Raw genomic sequence first — 19,022 nt, 5'->3', positions numbered from 1 at the left:
CATAAACCGGTAGGAACACTCAAAAGGTAATTTTCTCAAATTTTTGGATACTGAGTGTGGACTATCATGAAGGAATCTCATGGAGGCCAAAGTGTTACTGGAACCGCCATATTTTCAAGGGTTTTTACCTCTGAGAATATACTAAGTTCTCATGGTAAAGATCTGAGAATGGTATCTTCAGGGCTCTAGAAAGGGAAGGAAAAGAATAATCATTGTAAAATGCACTCAGAGTATATTCTATAATAAAGATCTAATTTCCTGGGGGGAAAGACTGCCAGAACCTTATCCAAACTAAGAGAAGGGGAGTACTCCAACTTTACTTCCCTTTAGCTTCCCTCTTACAAAGTGGGGGAAAAGACTATACCACTGGAGAAACACTTGTGAAGATCATACCTCAGACACACAGAGCTATTAAAAGACTGAAATTTAATCACAGTATTAGTTAACACTCCCCCAACCCCATACTTTATCACAGCACTAACCAGGCTCTAGTATAGTGACAGATGTAGGCTCTTTCTGCAGAGTAACAGAGAAATATAAAGTCAAGAATTGTGAAAAAAGCAAAGACAATAGAGATATTTGATGTCTCTGACATAAATAGCTACATAAAAAATCAGATAGACCTAGAAAAATTAACATAAATGCTCATGCTAAAGGCCATTGACCTCAGTTTTTATTAACCTATACCAACATACCTGGCTCTCAACAGAAAATTTCAGATAAAATGCGACGTAAGCAGGTAAAGCAAGCTTCATAATCAGACTGAGCTATAACAAAGATTATGGAGTTATTAGACAAGGAATTTAAAATAACAGTTTAATATGATAAGAGCTCTAATATATACACTATGAAACATCTATAAGTAGATAACATGTCTATAAAATGGGTAATGTAAACAAAGAGATGGTAATTCCAAGAAATAATTCAAAACAAGGGGCACCCAGGTGGCACAGTTTGTTAAGCACCTGGCTCTTGATTTCAGCTCAGATCATGATCTCAGGGTCATGGGATCAAGCCCTGTATCAGGCTCCTTGCTCAGCATGGAGTCTGCCTGTCTCTCTCCTGCTGCTCCTCATGCTCATTCATGCACTTCTCTCTCTCAAATAAATAAAATCTTTTTCTTTTTTTTTTAAAGAGAAATATTTGAAAGGAAATGTCAGATATCAAAAACACTGTAGAGAAAGGAAGAATACCCTGAGTGGGCTTTTTAACAGACTGGACTCAAAGAAGGAAAAAAATCACTAAGTTTGAAAATAGTTCAATAGAAATTTCCCAAATGGTAATGTAAAGAGAAATAATGGGAGAAAAATACATTAGAATATTCAATAGTTGTGTGACAATTTCAGAAGGTGTAATATAAATGTTATTGAACTACCAGAAAGAGCAGAATGAACAGATAGAAGAACATATTCAAAGTAATGATGACTGAGAACTTCTCAGATTTAGTAACAGAAACCAAATTGAAGACCAAGGAATCTCAGAAAACATGAAGCAAGATAAATTTTTAATAAAGAAAATTTCAGTAGGCATGTGTCTGTAGATAAGCAAATGCAAAGACAAATGTTTAAGGAAGCTATAGGAAGGAAAGAGCCTCACCACAGAAGAACAAGGATAAGAATTATAGTGGACTTTTATTTAGAAACCATGGAAGAAAAAATAGAGTAGAGTGAAATATTTAAAGTGTTAGAAGAAAAACTCAAAGCATATAATTATTTAGGAAATTATCTTTCATGAGTAAGGAGAAACCCTGATGCTTCTGCACACACAAGATTGTTGGAAGTAATAAATGAATCTAGCAAGGCTGCAGGATACAAAATCAACAAATAAATATTTGTTTTTACAATACACTAACAGTAAACAATCTGAAAAGGAAATTAAGAAAACAACTTCATTTACAATAACATGAAAAAGACCAAAATGTTTAGGAATAAATTTAACCAAGGATGCAAAAGAATTGTGCACTGAAAACTATAAATTGTTTCTAGAAGAAAATTAAGAAGATATATTACTTCTCTAATTCTGTTTTCATGGATATTAAGCTGTTGATTCCAGGCTTCCTCCTGTTCCTTCTTTTCTATCAGTTTGTCTTCTAGATCCACTAATTCATTCTTCTGTCTCATTTACTCTGTTAGAGTATCTAGATTAGATGGGATCTCATAGATAGCATTTTTTAAATGCCCGATCAGCTCCTGTTTCTGCCCTTAATCTATATTGCCTTAATGGTCTTCTCCATCCTAGCTATCATTGTCATAACTGTTACCCTGATGTCTATTTCTTATATCTTGCTTATATCCATATCATATCACCTTTTCTTCAGTGTGCTCTCCAGGCCACACTGTCTCCGTTTCTCTCTGTGCTGCTAAAAACTGCAGCATTCTGGGTTGTGTGCCCCATGGCAACACTCCCATCCCTTGCTTCCAGGTCCAAGCATGTCTCTGCCCTTTGTGTTTTTAAAACCACCAGATGCCCCAGTTTACACGCTTGCCTCAGCAGCTCCAGGTTTCAGTCTGGGGGATAACTTCAAGTCCTTTCCTCACTGCTACCTGTCTGTGCCTGGTCCCCAACATGGGAGGCTTTTGTGCTCTGATGGCACAGGATCCAGAGCCTCCCCTCCCCACCACTTCTGTTTATCTTTTCATATCTGCCTGCAGAATCACAACCCCCTCCCCCCTTCATACCTCAAGACCAATAACGAGATATTCTGTTTATAGAGATCCAAATATATCTTCTTACATCACACGTCAATTTCCTGGGTGTTCAGAATGGTCTGGTAGCACAATTAAAGAGACTGATAGAGATAGGGTCCCCTACTCCTCCACCATCTTTTTTTTTTTTTGAAGATTTTATTTATTTATTTGACAGACAGAGATCACAAGTAGGTAGAGAGGCAGGCGGTTGGGGGTGGGGAGCAGGCTTCCCGCTGAGCAGAGAGCCCGAGCCAAAGGCAGAGGCTTTAACCCACTGAGCCACCCAGGCGACCCTCCTCCACCATCTTTGCAACACTTCTCTTTATCTTTTGCATATTTATTGGTTTTTACCAGTGTCCATAATGTTACCATTGTGTTTTCATATATCATCATCTGCATATACTAGTTTATATTAAGTTGATGGTTGCTAAAGTTTGAACCCATTGTTTACTTGTTACTTCCTCCACATTTTAGGTATGGTCTTATAATTTACGTGCTTTTATTCTGTGAGTTCATTGACTAAATTTTACAGCTATACTTCTTTTAAAAAATAATTATTTTTTGTAATGTTTTTGTGCTTCCTACCTTTCTAGCTCTTACTTATGGTCTTTCATTTCTTTTTTTTTTAATTAATTTATTTATTTTCAGTGTAACAGGTCTTTCATTTCATCCCTTTTAACATTTCTTGTATGTCTTGTTTAATGGTCACGAACTCCTTTAGCTTTTCTTTGTATGGGAAACTCATTATCTCTCATTATATTCTGAATGGTAGCCTTTCTGGATAGAGTATTTTTGGCTGCAATTTTTTTCCTTTCAGCACTTTGACTATTTCATGTCACTCCCTTTGGGCCAGCAGAACTTCTGCTGAAAACTCTGCTGATTGCCTTATGAGCTTTCTCTAGTATGTAACTGTTCTCCTTTCTCTTGATGCTTTAAGTTTTTGTTTAGTTTAGTTTTGTTTTTCTTTACCATACTTTTTGCCATTTAAATTACTCTGTCTTGGTGTTTAACTCCTTGGGTTTATTTGATTTTGTTGGGCGATCTTTGTGCTCCCTGGTTCTGGATTCTTTCTTTCTCCAGGGTAGAGATGCTTTTAACTATTATTTCTTTTTTTTTTTTTTTTTAAAGATTTCATTTATTTATTTGACAGAGAGAGAGATCACAAGTAAGCAGAGAGGCAGGCAGAGAGAGAGAGGAGGAAGCAGGCTCCCCGCGGAGCAGAGAGCCCGATGCGGGGCCCGATCCCAGGACCCTGAGATCATGACCCGAGCCGAAGGCAGCGGCTTAATCCACTGAGCCACCCAGGCGCTCCTAACTATTATTTCTTCAAATGAATTTTCTTCCCCCTTTTTCCTCTGTCCTTCTGAGATCCCTATAATGTGAATGTTTTTAAGCTTGATGGAGTAGCTGAGTTCTCTACTTCTATTCTCATTTTACATAATTCTTTCTCTCTGTTTCTTAGCTTTATTACTTTTCATTGCTCTCCTCCTGGCTGCTAATTCATTCTTCTGCTTCCTCTAGCCTCTATTTATTCCATCAAGTGTATTTTTTTTTAAGATTTTATTTATTTAACAAACAGAGATCACAAGTAGGCAGAGAGAGAGGAGGAAACATGCTCCCTGCTGAGCAGAGAGCCCAATGCGGGGCTCACTCCCAGGACCTTGGGATCATGGCCTGAGCTGAAGGCAGAGGCTTTAACCCACTGAGCCACCCAGGCGCCCCCATCAAGTGTATTTTTAAATTTCATTTATTGTGGTCTTCATCTCTGAATGGTTCTTTTTTATTTTTTTGTTAAGTGTCTCACTGATTCTTCCACTCTTTTCTCAAGTCCAATATCTTTATGATCATTACTTATATTCTCTAACATATTACTTATATCCATTTTGCTTACATCTCTTGTGGTTTTGTCCTGTGCTTTAGTTTGCACATTCCTCTGTCTTTTGATTTTGTTTAACTCTCTTTGTCTTTCCCTGTGTCAGGAGTTAGCTACGTCTCCTCTCTTTAAAGTAATTGCCTAATGAAGAAGAGGTCCTGTACTGCTTGCAGTGCAGTGTCCCAGTTTACCAGAACCTGGTGCTTCAGTGTTGTCTCTGTATGTTACATGTGCCCTGCTGTTGTTTCTTGGCTGCTTTTCCCCTCATTCTAGTCATCTGCAGTGTTTCTCTTTGCCTGTGTTTGGCAGCGTTTTATCCCTGTAGTGTTAGTGGACCAGTCTTGGTCCATTAATTCAAGTCTTGGGCTTGAGTTAAGTCAGACCATGTATTTGCCATATATGCAATAGGATCAGACTGTAGGGTACTTTTCCTCTGTTTTCCCCTGAGAAGCTTTCACTGGTGGGTGGGGCCTGCAGTCAGATAAGCTGTCTACCTCCAGTCCTCTGCTGGGGTTGCCATCTGACTGGTTACCCAGACACCCCTATTTCTCTCCTTTCTTTATGCCTGGATGCACTCTCCATCCTGTGGACAGCCCATAGTCCATTTAGTTTCTCGCCATATCTCCTCTCTTCCTAACCTCTTCAATGTGGCCTACTTTCCACCTTTAGTTGTAGAGTTTGTTCTGCCAGTCTTGTTTTCTGTATTATTTAAACCGATGTTAGTGTTATCTCATTATATTTGTGGGATGAGATGAGCTTAGCGTCCTCCTACGTTGTCATCTTCCCATCTTCTTTATCTCTTGTCTTGATAACCATTCTAACAAATGTGAGGTAATAGTTCATTGTGGTTTCAGATTTGCATTTCTCTGATTATTGATGTTGAGACTCTTCTAGTATGCATATTAGCCATTTGTATGTCTTTGAGGAAATGTACTTGGGTCTTTGTCAAAATTTTTAAAAATTTTGTTTTTGATTTTTATGAATTCTTTATACATGTTAGACATTAACCTCTTATCTGATATATAGTTCACAAATATATTCTCCCATTGTAGAGGTCGTTTCTTCATTCTGTCAATTGTCTTTTGCTATATAGAAGATTTTTAGCTTGATGTAGTTCTGCGTGTTTATTTTTGCTTTTGTTGCTTGTGCTTTTTGGTGTCATATGTAAAAACTCATTGTCAAAATCAATGAAAAGGAAATTTTTTCTTCTGTTTTCTTGTAGTTTTGTGGTTTAGGTGTTATATTTAAGTTTTTAATCCATTTCATGTTAATTTTTGTGACTAATATGAGAGTTCAATTTCCTTTTTTTTTTTTTTTTTGGTATGTGAATATCTATTTCTATATATAGAAAATACCCGACACCATTTATTGAAGAGACTGTCCTTTCTCTACTGTGTAATCTGGGCTCCTTTGTCAAATATCAGTTGCCTGTACATAGGAGGGTTTATTTATGGGCTCTTGGGTTTATTTCTGGGCTCTTGATTCTCTTTTATTGGTATCTGTCTTTATGCTAGAATCATACTGTTTTGGTTACTATAGCTTTCTAGTACAGTTTGAAATCAGAAAGTGTGATACTTCCAGCTTTATTTCTCTTTCTCAGGAGTACTTTGGCTGTTTGGGGTCTATCCTAGTTCCATACAAATTTTGGATTTTTTTTTCCTATTTCTGTAAAAACTGGAATTTTTATAGGAATTGCAAGAAATTCATACATAGCTGTGAGTAGTATGGACATTTTAACAATATTAATTTTTACAGTCCATGTACACAGGATATTTTCCTATCTGTGTCTTCTTCAGTTCTTTTATTATTACCTTATAGTTTTAATTTTATAGATCTTTCACCTCCTTGATTAAATTTATTCCTAAGTATTTTATTGTTGTTATTTGTTTTTTGTTTTGTTTTGTTGTGTTTTTTGTTGTTGTAAGTGGGCTTGTTTTCTTCTCTTTCTAATACTTTATTGTTAGTGTATAGAAATGAAACTAATTTTTGTATGTTAGTGAAGTTGCAGGATACAAAACCAAATTCATTCATTGCTTCTAATTTTTTTTGTATTATCTTTAGCGTTTTCTATGTATAATATGTCATCTGCAGAGACAGTTTTACTTCTTCTTTTATGATTTAAATGCCTTTTATTTCTTTTTCTTGCTTTATTGTTCTTCTTAGGACTTCTAGTACTATGCTGAATGGGTGTGGTAAGAGTGAGCACTGTTGTCTTCTTGATTTTAAAGGAAGAACTTTCAACTTCTTAAACCAAGCATGATGTTATCTGTGTGCTTGTGATATATGGCTTTTATTATATTTAGGTATGTTCTTTCTGTTCCCAATTTATTGAGCATTTTTTTCCCTGAAAATGTGTTGGATTTTTCAATTTTTTTTTTTGCATCTTCTGAAGAATCATGATTTTTCTCTTTCATTTTGCTAATGTAGTGTATCATATTTATTGATTTATGTATGTTGAACCATCCTTGCATCTCAAGGATTAATCCTACTTAGTCTTGGTGTCTGATTCATTTTGTGTGCTGTTGAATTTGGTTGCTAATATTTTGGAGAGAATTTTTGCATCTATGTTCATCAGGGGTATTGGCTGTAGTTTTCTTTTCCTATACTGTCCTTACCTGGATTTGGTATCAGAGTAAGGTTGACCTTGGAAATTGAGTTTAAAGGTGTTTTCTCCTCTTCATTCCTTTAGAAGATTTTGAGAAAGATTGGCATTAGTTCTTTAAATGTTCTCTGGAAACATCTGGTCTTGGGCTTTCCTTTATTAGGAGGTTTTGATTATTTTTTTAAGGATTTATTCATTTGTTTTATTATTATTTTTAATAAAGGCAGGCGCCCCTGCCTTTCTGCTTCTTTTCTTCTTTTTCTTCTGGGACTCTCATGATGCAAATGCCCATTTACTTGTTGGTATCCCATAATTTACTCAGGTTGTCTTCACTCTTTCTTCTTTTTGTTCCTCTAAGTAGCTAATTTCAGATGAATTGTCTTTGAGTTTGCTAATTCTTTTGTGTGATTAAGGCTGTTATTGAAGCTCTGTTTTGAATTTTTTATTTCTGGCATTGTTTTCTTGAACTCCAGGATTTCTGTTTGGTTCTTTTTTATACTTTCTCCACGGAAATCTTTAGTAAAAGGCGAAAGATTTATGCGATCTGAAGAGAAACCAGAGTATTTTTATACTTTCTATTTCTTTATTAAATGCATTTTGTCATGAATTATTTTCCTGTTTTTGTCTAGCTATCTGTGTTCCTTTCCATTTTCATTCAGTTTTTTAAAGATGATTATTTTGATTTCTTTGCTGGGCAAATCATAGATCTCCATTTCTTTGAAGTCCATTACTGGAGTGCTATCAGTGTCTTTTGTGATGTCATATATGTTTGATTTCTCAAGATCCATGTTGCCTTGCATTGATGTCTGCGCATTTGTAGAGGCAAACACCTCTTTCAGTCTTTACAGACTAGAAGATAAAGACATTTTCTTGTCCCATTCCCTGGGCTGATAATATTATCTCCAGACTTGCAGGTGTGCTGTATTGGAGCCATTTACAGTGTCGTCACTGGACTGCAATGGAGTCTGTGGTTGGGCTTGTTACAAGGGCTTAGGCCAGTGTGGATCACTTCTGGACCCTGGGTGCATACAACTGCCTCCAGTACTTTGTCAGTATGGTGGTATTGGGCAAGGGTCCATATGTGTGTCCTATTATCAGGTAAATAGTCAATGAGCCTATGATCAAGTAAATGGTGGATGTGGCTCCCATCAGATCCCTGGGAGAACTGCTGCCTAATTACTGACTGGCTCCCTGGGTGGGCAGGATTGATCCTGAACTGTGGCAAAGAAGTGCTGGAACTGAGCTTCAGGGCTAATTCACATTCCGCAGCCAAGATTAAGGTTTGCAGACCTGGCTCTGGGGGCACAGATAGTATGTCTCCCTCCAAGTTACTGGATAGGTTGGATTGGCCCCTGACCATGGCCAGAGGGGCTCAAGCCAAATATAGGGCCTTTTCAGGATGTTTTGAGGTGTAGTTGTATCTCTTACCAGTTCCCTGTGCCTGTAAGACTGCTCATGGATTGAGTCTGGGAAGGGCTGGTACACAGTACAGGGATCTCTGGGAGTACAAACAGGAGTGTCTCCTGCTGGGTTTCTGCAGCAGCAGTACTATTCACAGATGCAGTTGGAGAAGCTGGAGCTGAACATAAGGCTCTTTCAGAGTAATCAGGTTTGTAGCTAGGAATGTTTCCCGCTGGGACCCTGGACCCTCAGGACTGCCAACTATGACTCTGAGGACTCTGGGTTCATGTATTGGCCCTTTCAGGATTCCTCTGAGCACAGATGGGAGTGTCTGTAGCCTGGTTTTCATGTCAGCAGGTCTGCTTGTGGTCTGTGACTGGAAGGGGTGGGGAGTAGAGGATGAGGGCCTTTCCAGATCATCAGATGCACAGATGGGAATGTCTTCTGGGACTGTGGACCCTCAGGACTACTGACAGACTGGCACACTGCCAGAAATACAAGAGTGTCTCCAATAAGGTCCCTGTACCAGAAAGATTGTTCCTAGATTATGGCTGGGATGGGCTGGAGCCCAGTTACAAGGCCATTTCAGAATCTTTAATCTGCCTGAATTTGGGGGGGGGGGGGCTTACCTCCAATGGCTCCCACACTGCAGCCAGAAAGAGCCAGTGCTGGTTCAAATACCACTTCTGGATCCACAGCTGAATTGAGGTCTGTATAACTATCACCTGATGTGTGGGTGATGCTTCCAAGATCTCTTGGCATAAAGCACATGCTGGTGACAGACCCCAAACTGAATAGGCTATCTGTAGCTGAATTCTCAGGGGTACAGAGGTATTTCTGTTTCTGTAGCTAGACTACAGTCAGTAAATCAGCTGTCTGGCATAAGCCTGCCTTCTCAAAACAAGTTTCTTCATTCTTGGTCTGCACTGTGATTTTACAGTCTCCTATCTAGATCTGGAAGCTCCCAGAAAAGCACTTTTGTTTGTGCATAGATGGCAAGTTATTGTTGTCAAGGAGGCCATATGTGCAGAGAAGTCCTATTTGGCCATTTTGTTAATGTTTTATGCTGCATAATGTAATTTGTATCAACTAAGATTTTTTGACTCTATATTTACAAAAATAAGAACAACTAAAAAGCAAAACATTAGATGTTAAGTAAGTTAGTTTTTACTTTACTCATTAATATTAGTACTAATTAAAATGTTAGAATCCTTGATTTTTAGTATACTAGACTTGGGAGACCTGGCGTTGATTGTTATTGCCAACATGAAAGTGGTGCAGCTGTCCTGCAGCTCCAATTCTTGATCAATGAGGTAAGGATTTTCTTTACTATTTATCACAGAGATGTACATATACACACTACATTAGTTGATGTGACCTTTTTAATATTATGCTATATAAAATATATTATTTTTATTTAAATATGTTATTTTTTATATATTCTAAATGTTTAAAGGTATATATGTGTCCAATATTATTCATGGTCACATTTCTTATAAAAGACTATGTCAGTGTTTGTCTATTAAATTTTAAAGGAGAAAGTTTGCATATACCAGAAGATCCTGTTCTTATTATGCAGCATAATTTACAGATCAATTATTTACATTTTTTTAAAAAAATTATTAAAATTCTGATTGCTCCATTGATTATTAAACTTTTCTTCAGGTTACTAATTTGAATTTTATAATCAGCATTAACTTCATGTTTACCCTTATCTTTCATGAAATAACTTTTTCAGTTATTTACCTATGGATTCTGCTATCTGTATATGTATTCAGATATATTTACTGGTACATATATGCTTATTTATTTATTTATTCATCCATAGCTATAACGATGATTGTCTCCCTACTCTATTCCTATTCTGTAGACCTGTGGTGATGAGGAACTTCCTAACCACAGAGTATGTATTTATAAAGCTTGGAAAAGTTGCAGATTTTCATTAGTTAGAGGCTTCTTAAGGCCTTCCGTGCTCATTGTTATTATTCACATTTTAAGTGGATCATTGTGTCTTTTAGAGCTATTTTCAGTTAAGTGAGCTGTCAATGCAAAAATGCCTTAAAAATTTGTGCCATACCAAATTCAGGCACTTAGCAGACTGAACTCAATGCCTTGAGGAAAAAAAAAAATGAAGTACTGCTGATTGTTTTCTTATGGTATAAATAATCTTTTATTCAATATCTCCATATATATTCATATATGTTTTTCTCTAAGAATTTTCTAATCATAAACATGGGTAAAATGGTTCATAGACTTTTGTGTCAGAGACTCTTAAGGAATGAAAAATTTGTGATGTTGGCAGATGTCCACCTTTTACTTCTCTCAGTTCAAACTCTTTCTCAGAAGTCAGTGAAATTCTCCTTATTGACAAACCTAGCATATTTTTCCTTGTAGGTATACTTGCTATGGGATACCACCATAAGAGAGGGAGATAAGACACATAGTATGTGTGTGAATATTAGAGACAAGAAAATTAAAGTTAGTTTTCCCAAAGAAAATACAATAATCCCTAATAGTCCTAATGATGCTTACAATAATTATTTCTTTCTGGTGGTAAATGCATATTTCTTGAGTTAGTCATCCAGACCAGTTCAGAAATTCACTTGCTTCTACTCAGCATTCTTAACCTTCCTGATTAAAGTACCTACAATTGTTTTTCCTTATATTTGTAGGTTATAGAGATACAAATAACTCATCAAATAGCAAAAAATTCAGTAAATTAGCTTTTTTTGCTTAACAAAAATCTCTTAAGGAAGTTACTCACTTATTTTGTCTTCTTTTTTGTTTCAGGGTGCTTTGGTTAGTGCAAGTTCAGATGATACCCTTCATTTGTGGAATCTCAGACAAAAAAGGCCAGCTATTCTTCATTCTCTTAAATTTAACCGAGAAAGGTAAGAATGTCTGAATTAAACAATTTCTTGATGTATGAGAAAAGTATTTCCTGAGAAGTTTCAGGTTAACTTTTGGAAGACTATTTGGTTTTTGTTTTTCAGAACCTTAAAATCTAGAAAAATTTTGATGGTATGCTTGTTTTTATAGTAAAATTCATAGAAAATTCATAATTAATTAGATTTAATCATCTAATGGGGAATTCCTAACATTTCTGTTCTTGCTATAAACTGGCACTGTAGCAATGATGCATTTTTTTTCACCTAGGCCACGGTGCTGAAAACTCAGACTTAAAATTTAAAAGTCAAGTAAATACTAAATTTTTTTTGTACCTTTTGATCATGGCAGTTATGTCCTACACTAAACTCTTTTGCTTAAATATTTTAACATGAAAAAACCCTGAGACAAAAGTTTTAGATTCCAAAAATGTTGGTAGTAAGTGTTGAGCAATATTACATATAAAAGCTTAATGTTTTCCAAGATGGTAATTTGACCAGAATTTAGATTCCCCCAATTTAGAATGAAATATTAATAATCTGAAAGAGAAAATTAAATGAATAGATATAGGAAAAATTACTAGATTTTATTTGTAACAACCTACCAAACTTTAATGTTTCTAATGTTGGTGTCAGTTAAACCTCAAACATAATTTACATCTACTCAATTGATAATCTGCCTGGAGATAAGTAAAATTTGTATTTCATTATCTGTCTCTGTAATTTAACTGAAAAATAACCTGATATTTGTTTATTATTTGGAAAACAATCTAACTCTTTGCAGTGAAGGAGAAGGGTCATCACAGGAAAATTTGATGTTAATGAAAGAAAAAGAAACCCTTGAGAAGTAAATTTACACAGATTAGCAAGTACTATTCAAACTGAGGTAGGTGAATAATGGAGGCAGGCAGTCACTGCTAAGAACTCAAGATAGTGCTTATTTTATTTTGTTGAATGGTAATAGTTTAATAAGGAATTGTTATGACATGAACAGAGTTGGAAGAAGTAAATCTGTTTTTATAAGTATGTGAGAAAAAAGGATGGCAATTATGCAAACATTCTTTTATTTAGCTGAAGTTTTTCTTTTTCTACTCATATGCATACTGTACTATTTAAGTCATTAACCTTCAATATTCTGAGTAATATTCATCAGTGTTATGTCTATGGTATTTTAGGATTTAGCATCAATGGGAATTTTCATTATATCCAATATATTTTGAGAGGAGGGAATTTATATTTTAGATGTCTGCTAAAACCAGATAGAATTTCTTTATTTCGATTAGATCTAATTTTGGTTATTTTATCTTAAATTTTAAAGTAATTAATACAGCAGAAATTTCAGGATATTAAAAAATTTAAAAATCAGTCAAGAGTTATTATACTATTCCTGTTTTTTATCTCTAAAAATATTTCTTACTCAGATATTGACATATTGATTTTATCACTTTCTCTGCTTGTAAGATTTTTGTTTGTTTAAATGATTTAAGTAGATCTGGCCCTACACTTCTGTGTAGATGGACAGAATAGGTTTTTTACCCTCACAGTTGGAATGTTGAAGGAAATGTTCTGGCCCTTTTTATGGCCCTTTTTGGGGTGGGGGGAAGAAACAATTTATGGTGATGATTTTCAGTTATAATTTTATTATCTCAATTGATGTGGATTTACCTGTTAGTAACATAAAAGACCAAGCTGACAGTTTTTGGTCATATCATAGAATCATAGAATTTTGTAGGCATTGCTTATTTTAATGCTTGCAAAAATATGTTATCTATCTTTTTGAAGATAAATTTATTATCTTGAATTTGAAAATATTATCTTGAATTTGAAAATATCATGAATTGAAATAATCAGTAGCTATCATAGTTCCTGTAAGGAGGGGTATATTTTTAAATGTATGGTGAATAGAGGCTTTGATCTATAAAGGAGAATTTAACCAACCATCTTTTGGAACTCTGAGCCTTCTTAAATTAACCAGTTGACTATGTAAATTTCTATATACCCTTATGTTTCTGTCATATGTATATTTAATTTATATAGTTTATGCTATACATTTTATTTTTTATAGGGCACCTATAGCTTTTGGTCTTATAATCTTTGAAGGCAGTAATGAGAAATAGGTTTAGATATTTCAGCTGCATCTGAGGAATGATCCTTAGATTCCTTTCAAATCTGATTTTAAAGCTAAATATGGAAGAACAATTGATTTCTGTGCTGCATGATCTGCAAATGAATAAAATAAGACATTCATATTTTAGACATGTTAATAGTCCTTGATAACACTGATCATAAATTATATAACGGGAAAAGCATAGCATTGTTTTATATGGTTTTCAGGTAAAATTCAATAGGTAGACTATAACATGAAGATATTAACTTATTTGTACTTATTGTATCAGAGTTTATTTTTTTATTTCTGTGGTGTTCTGCTAGTTGATATCATCGGAGTGTTTGTAAGGACTATCAGCTACGCTGAAGGGAAGGAATATTTTAAGAACCCTATAATTTATTAAATTATCTAGCAAGCGTGATTCATTGGAGTTGGCTTTTGGGGAAGTTTATAACCTCAATTTAAAATATACTATTGCTTTATAAAGGAAACTTGCATCATGTTTATTTTAAAATTTTCTTTAAGAATTAACATATTTGGGGCACCTGGGTGGCTCAGTGGGTTAAAGCCTCTGCCTTCTGCTCAGGTCATGATCCCCGGGTCCTGCGATCGAGCCCCGCATCGGGTTCTCTGCTCAGCAGGGACCTGCTTCCTCCTCTCTCTCTCTCTGCCTCCCTCTCTGCCTACTTGTGATCTCTATCTGTCAAATAAATAAATAAAAAATCTTAAAAAATAAAAAAGGATTAACATATTTACCTGGTTTGACATTCAAAAGATGTTAAGTTGTATATACAGTGAAGGATTTATCTTCTACTCCTGTTACTTGGACATTTAGACCCCATCAATGGAGGCGAAGAGTGTTACTTATTAATTTATTGTATCTTTCCAGAGATTAATTATGTATGCATAAAGGCAATTATATGTAATATAATTTTTTCCTTACATGTGTGTGTGTGTGTGTGTGTGTATATAAGCAAATATGAATATATATATTTCTGTTACACAAATTGTAACATGTTATACAGTTTTGTATATTGTTTCATTCTCTTTGGAATTTATTCTAAAGATCATTCCTTATCAGTGTATAAAGAACTTCCTTATTTTTTTATTTTCTTTTTGTTGTGTGTGTAAATGTTACCAATCAAGAAACTGTTTAGGGGTGCCTGGCTGGCTTAGTTGGTGGAGCATACAACTCTTGATCTCAAGATTATGGGTTCAAGCCCCATGTTGAGTGTAGAAATAGCTTAAAAATAAAATCTTAAAATAAAAACACATTTTAAAAAAACAGCGTAAATGTTAGATTTACACCGTGAGATAATTTACCCTGTAACAAATGCAGAAATCAAGAAATAGAAAATTACTAGACCTACCACCAGCACCCCCATTTTACCTTTCAGTCATTACCTAATCCACAGGTGTAACACTATCCTGATTTTAAACACTATAAGTTAGTTTTACCTGTTGTTTGGAAAATTATACAAATGATATCATATATACATTCTTGTTTGTGTTTGGCTTCTTTTGCCCATATTATATTTAAAAATTTCATCCATGTTGTATGTAGCTATAGTTTATTACTTTCATTGTTATGTAGTATTCAACTTAGTGGTTATTCTTCAGTTCGATTAACCATTCTACTTTAATTCTCTTGCTTAAACTTAACTTTTGTATTTCCACTTAAATTTTAGAAATGCATGGTGTGATGCATAAGCAATGAATCTTGGAACACTGAAAAAATAAAATAAAGTTAAAAAAATAACTTCTCAAATTTCACAAACACATTTGCTGAGGTTTTGATTAGAAATACTAATTTGAGGGGCGCGTGGGTGGCTCAGTGGGTTAAGCCGCTGCCTTTGGCTTGGGTCATGATCTCAGGGTCCTGGGATCGAGTCCCACATCGGGCTCTCTGCTCGGCAGGGGGCCTGCTTCCCCCTCTCTCTCTCTGCCTGCCTCTCTGCCTACTTGTGATCTATTTCTGTCAAGTAAATAAATAAAATCTTAAAAAAAAAAAGAAATACTAATTTGAAAAGGTGTATAGACTCATGTTCATTGCAGCATTTATAACAGTCAAGGTATGGAAGCAACCTTAGTGTCCATCAATAGATGAATAGATAAAGATGTGGTATGTGTATAGATGTATGTGTGTGTGTGATATAGATAGAATATCTATATTCCATATAGATTGATTAAAAAAGATTGATTGATTAAAAATCAATCAATTGATTGATTAAAAAAAGAATGAAATCTTACCATTTGTGATAGTATGGATGGACCTAGAGGGTAATATGCTAAATGAAATATATCAGACAGAAAAATATACCATATGATATAATTTACATGTGATATCTAAACAAAACAAATAGATTTATAAATAGAAAAAACTGGTGGTTGCCAGGGAAGGGGGTGGTGAGCAAAATAGGTAAATGGGATTAAAAGGTTCAAACCTTCAGTTATACAATAAATAAGAAAAAAAATACTTTGAATCTGTAGACTACTTTGAAGAGCACTGACATCCCATGATGATGTGGGATGGCAATATTGATTCACTGTCATTCACAGTGACAATATTGAATCATTCAGTCTATGAACCATGGTATATGATATATCTTCCACTTAAGTCTTCTTTGAATTCTCTAAATAACATTAATGAGTTTTTCTGAGGTCTTCCACATTTTTGTTAGGTTTAGTCATAAACCTTTTTTTAAATTTCAGTATAGTTAACATACAATGTAATATTTGCTTCAGGTGTACAATTAGTGATTCAACAATTCCATACATCACCTGGTGCTCATCACAAGTGACTCCTTGATACCCATCTCCAATTTTACCCAACTCCACGCCCATCTCCCCTCTGGTTACCAACAGGTGAAGAGTCTTTTTCTTAGTTTGTCTTTCTCTCTCTCTCTCTTTTTCCCTTTTTCTCATTTGTTTTGTGTCTTGTTTCTTGTTTCACTCATGGATGAGTGAAATCATATGGTATTTGTCTTCATGACTGGCTTATTTCACTTAGCATAATACTCTCTAGCTCTATCCATGTTGTTGCAAACAGCAAGATTTCAGTCCTTTTTATGACTAATATTCCACAGTATGTATACACACACACACACACACACACACACACACACACACCCCAAATCTTCTTTATCCATTCATTAGTTGATAGACATGGGCTGTTTCCTTAATTTAGCTACTGTAGATAATGTTCCTAAAAGCATGGCAGAGAATGTATCCTTTTGTGTTAGTATATTTGTCTCCTTTAGGTAAATACCCGGTTGTATGATTACTGGGTCATAGGATAGTTCTATTTTTAAATTTAAAAAATTTTTTTTAACATATAATGTATTATTTGCTTCAGGGGTACAGGTCTGTGAATCATCAGTCTTACGCAGTATTTTTAATTTTTGAGGAACCTTCATACCATTTTCCACAATGGCTCCACCAGTCTGCATTCCCACCAATAGTGCACAAGGGTTCCCTTTCTCCACGTCTTCACCAACACCTGTTGTTTCCTGTGTTGTTGATTTTAGCCATTCTGACAGGTTGTGAGGTGATACCTCATTGTAATTTTGATTTGTATTTCCCTGATAATGAATGATATTGAGTATCTTTTCATGCACCTGTTAGTCGTCGTCTTCTTTGGAGAAATGTCTGTTCATAACTTATGCCCATTTTGGGGTGTTGAGTTGTATCAGGTGTTATATATTTTAGAAACTGACCTTTTATTAGCTTTATCATTTGCAAATATCTTTTCCCATTCTGTAGGTTGCCATTTAGTTTTGTTGATTGTTTCCTTTGCTCTGCAGATACATTTTATTTTGATTACATTCCAATAATTTATTTTTTGTTTTTATTACCCTTGCTTCTGGAGAAATATCTAGAAAAATGTTGCTACAGCTGATGTCAAAGAAATGTCTGTCTTTTCTCTTTTCTAGAGTTTTTGTGATTTCAGGTCTTAGATTTAGGTTTTTAATCAGTTTTGAGTTTATTTTTGTGTATGTTGTGAGAAAGTAGAGCAGTTTCATTCTTTTGTATGTAGCTGTCTAGTTCTTCCAACATTTGTTGAAGAGACTGTCTTTTCCCTATTTTATATACTTTGCTCCTTCTTCAAAGATTATTTGACCATATAATTGTGGGTTTATTTCTGTGTTTTGTCCTCTGTTCCATTGATTTTTGTGCCAGTGCTACTGTTTTAATTAATACAGCTTTATAATATAATTCAAAGACTGGAATTGTGATGCATCGAGTACTATTTTTCTTTCAAGATTGCTTTGGCTATATAGGTTTTTTTGTGGTTCCATACAAATGTTAGTATTATTTGTTCTAGTTCTATGAAAAATGCTGTTTGTGTTTTAAATCAGAGATTGAATTAAATGTGTAGATTGCTTTGGGTCATATGGGTCTTTTAACAGTATTTGTTCTCCTACTCCATGAGTATGGAATATCTTTCCATTTGTTTGTGTTATCTTCAATTTCTTTCAACAGTGTTTTATAATTTTCAGAGTACAGGACTTTTACCTGTACTTTTACCCAAGTTTATTCCTGGTATTTTATTATTTTGTGTGCAATCATAAATGAGATTGTTTCTTAATTTCTCTTTCTGCTGCTTCATTACTAGTATATAGAAATGCAACAGATTTCTGCGTATTGATTTTATATCCTATGAATTTGCTGAATTCATTTATCATTTCTAGTTGTCTTTTGGTGGAGTCTGTTTTTCTATTATATAGTATCAGGTCATCTGCAAATAGGGAAAGTTTTACTTCTTCCTTTCCACTTTTGAATGCCTTTTATTTCTGTTTGTTGTCTGATTGCTGCAACTGGGACTTCCAGTACTGTGTTGAATAAAAGTGGTGAGAGTAGATATCCTTGTCTTGTTCCTAACCTTAGGGGGAAGGTCTCAGTATTCCCCTATTGAGTATGATATTGGCTATGGCTTTTTCATACTGGCTGTGGCTATTGTGATGAGGTATGTTCCCTCCTACATACTTTGTTGAGGATTTTTATCATAAAGAAATGTTGTACTTTGTCAAATGCTTTTCTCCTTCATCTATTGAAATGAGGATATGGTTTTTATCCTTTCTCTTATTAATGTGATGTGTGAGGTTGATTGATTTGTGAATATTTAATCACCCTTGCAAGCCAAGAATAAATCCTACTTGATTGTAGTGCATCATTCTTTTTTTTTTATGTTATGTTAGTCATCATATAGTATATCATTAGTTTTTGATGTAGTGTTCCATGATTCACTGTTTGTATATAACATCCAGGACTCCATGCAATACATGCCCCCCTTAATACCCATCACCAGGCTAACCTATCCCCCACACTGTTCCCCTCTAAAACCTCAGTTTGATTCTCAGAGTCAGGAATCTTTCATGGTTCATCTCCCTCTCTGATTCCCCCACCTTCATTTTTCCCTTCCTTCTCCTAAGGTCCTCCATGCTATTCCTTATGTTCCACAAATAAG

At 34.9% G+C, this 19,022-nt stretch overlaps 1 protein-coding gene and 1 non-coding gene across 9 annotated transcripts in view; one reads left to right on the top strand and one right to left on the bottom strand.

Moving 5' to 3' along the window:
- Window positions 1–19,022, top strand: part of STXBP5L (syntaxin binding protein 5L) — a 428,205-nt gene that overhangs the window by 106,870 nt on the left and 302,313 nt on the right. For all 8 annotated transcript variants that reach the window (XM_046003923.1, XM_046003924.1, XM_046003920.1 and 5 more), the window contains exons 4-5: window positions 9,795–9,876; window positions 11,354–11,454. In XM_046003923.1, coding sequence (XP_045859879.1) covers window positions 9,795–9,876; window positions 11,354–11,454 — 183 coding nt within the window. The remainder of the gene's footprint in view (window positions 1–9,794; window positions 9,877–11,353; window positions 11,455–19,022) is intronic.
- Window positions 7,608–7,725, bottom strand: LOC123941038. The gene has a single exon (XR_006818140.1). It is a non-coding gene; the product is annotated as a U5 spliceosomal RNA (small nuclear RNA).

The sequence above is a fragment of the Meles meles genome, chromosome 4, assembly GCF_922984935.1.
Source record: "Meles meles chromosome 4, mMelMel3.1 paternal haplotype, whole genome shotgun sequence".
Classification (NCBI taxonomy): Eukaryota; Metazoa; Chordata; class Mammalia; order Carnivora; family Mustelidae; genus Meles; species Meles meles.
Note: the sequence above shows the minus strand (reverse complement) of the source record. Positions and strands in the feature narration are given on the sequence as shown.